General features: G+C 40.1%; 1 protein-coding gene across 1 annotated transcript; it reads left to right on the top strand.

Moving 5' to 3' along the window:
• Window positions 1–346: 346 nt before the first annotated feature.
• Window positions 347–976, top strand: LOC131230536 (uncharacterized). The gene has a single exon (XM_058226445.1). The coding sequence runs from the start codon at window positions 347–349 to the stop codon at window positions 974–976; it is 630 nt and encodes a 209-aa protein (XP_058082428.1).
• The last annotated feature ends 1,401 nt before the right edge of the window (window positions 977–2,377 follow it).

The following is a 2,377-nucleotide window of genomic DNA, read 5'->3' as shown; positions in this document are numbered from 1 at the left end:
TGGAATCCTATCATCAAGGGCGAATACGGTAGCTCACAAAATGGTTGGTGGACTAAAGACGTCGCCACGGGTAATGCTTCAAGTATTTGGAAGGGGATTTCGAAAATGAAAAAGATCGTTATTAGTAATATCACTTTCGCTTTGGGCAATGGGGAGAGAGTCCGTTTCTGGTTGGATCCTTGGCTTGGAAGTCAGCCGCTGAAGGACAAGTTTCCTCACATCTTCAGTCTCTCGCCTGTTAAAGACATTCTCGTGGCTAACTGTGGCACTATCACCGAAGGAAATGCTTTGGAAAATTAAATGCAGACGCAATCTGAACGACTAGGAAATAGACGAGTATTCGGAGATGATGCTTTTCATCCATGCCTCTCTCCCGGTGCATTCTGAATCCGACTCCATTATTTGGAATTTGGAAAAATCCAGCATCTTCTCAGTTCGATCCCTATACAATTTCCTTATCAATAGCAGATCTGCCTCTATCAAGTACACTCCTCATTTCTGCTGGAAATATCCCGTTCCTCCTAAGTTGTCGGCTTTTACTTGGCTTGTCTGCAAAAAGAAGATTCTTACAATCGACAACCTCAGGAAAAGAGGTATGGTTTTAACAAACATATGCCTTTGCTGTATGCGTGACGAGGAATATGTCAACCACCTGTTGCTTCACTGCCCCTTCATTTCAGAAATTTGGCCGGATCTTCTTTTGCGCTTCAACATGTCTTGGGTCTTTCCCAATTCGGTCGATCTCCTTATCCTTGCATGGAACGGGGTGGATTGCAACAAGTATTTTACTCATCTTTGGAGGATGGCTATTCTAGCAATTTGGTGGTCTGTTTGGGAAGAAAGAAACAGGAGATGCTTTACTGATTCTTCCAATTTTGCTCAGGTGGTTGCGTCCAGGGCCAAGCGCAGTTTAATTGAGTGGGCTTCCATTGATGACAAGCTCAGAGATTGTGGTCTGCAGTTCTTGGGGACTTAGTTTTTTTTTCTGGGTTTCCTTTTTCTCTGTCTTTCTTTGTCTTTGGGTTTTGTTGTTTTTGGGGGTTTTTTCTCCAATCCTTTTTGTTTTTGTTTCTTTTATTTCTTTTCTGCTTTTCTTTTCTTTCTTGCTGTCTGCTATCTCGGCAGGCTTGTATTGTTCCCTCTCTTTTGCTCTTTTCTTCTATCTTAATTGAAGTGTGTTATCTTTCAAAAAAAGAAAGAAAGTAGAAGTTGGTACCCAGTGGTCGTTTTATCTGACTGAGGATCATTCCAGATTGAAACCTAAGAGTAGAACTGTAGAAGTTGGAAGAGGAAATTCAGGAAAGAAGGTTCTAACCATACCTCTAAGAATGATAACCCAACAAGCCAATAGGTACAAGGAACCACTGGAAAGAATTCCAAAAGAAATGGTTTGTATTTCTTTTGTAAAAGACTTGGCCATTTCAAAAATGAATGTTCCTTCCTCAAAGCAAAGATGAACTCCAAGAACAGTGCAGGTAATGCTAATTTCCTCATTAGAACCAAAATTTTAGTTTGCAAATCCAATCTAACGAACGGACCTTCTAACACCTGGTCCCTTGACACTGGAGTTGAAAACAATTAGAAAACCATATGAGGAGAAGAGCTGCTCGTAGATGGGTCGGAAGCCAGAACCACGGTATTAGCAGGAGCATTTATACTAGAGCTGGAAGGAGGAAAATCTATAGAGTTGGAAGACTGTCTCTACAATTCAGAAGTTTGAATGGAATTTTATTTACGTTTCTAAACCTTCCAAACTCAGTTATCCATTTCTATTTGGTTTAGGTACTACTATTTAGGAAACAATTAACTTTTGGAATGACGGTTGCTGGTCTATTCTTGATATACACTACTCCTTGTTCTAATTTGAGTACTTCCAGCAATATTTCTCTGGTACAACCATCCAGCTTGGTAATGGTTGATGCTAAGAAAGGTCGGTCGTTAGCCGATGTAACCGTTGAATCTTTACCTACCTGTGATGCCTGTTTGCAAGTAAAAATTACTAAGCCTTATCCCAAGGCATTTCTGAAAGGGCCACATAACTTCTTCAGTTGATTCATTATGATGAATGAAGGCCTTTGTATGCGAAAGCATGAGGAGTTTATGAATAGCTCTAACCTTCATAATCGACTAGTCATGATTCGATTACTTGTACCTAATCCACATAAAGTATGAGGCTTTCTGTGAGGTTTTAGATGAATTCAAAGAATTTCAGTATCAAGTTAGTCAAATGGATATCATGATGGAGAATAGTGATCATCTCCTTTTAAGGATTATCTAAAGAAAAATGGAGTTTTAGCTCAACAGACAACACCAGATGCTCCTAAACAAAATGTTGCCGAGAGGAGAAACTACCTTATTGGGCATGGTGAGGTCCATG

This window comes from Magnolia sinica, chromosome 17, assembly GCF_029962835.1.
Source record: "Magnolia sinica isolate HGM2019 chromosome 17, MsV1, whole genome shotgun sequence".
NCBI classification, from domain to species: domain Eukaryota; kingdom Viridiplantae; phylum Streptophyta; class Magnoliopsida; order Magnoliales; family Magnoliaceae; genus Magnolia; species Magnolia sinica.
Note: the sequence above shows the minus strand (reverse complement) of the source record. Positions and strands in the feature narration are given on the sequence as shown.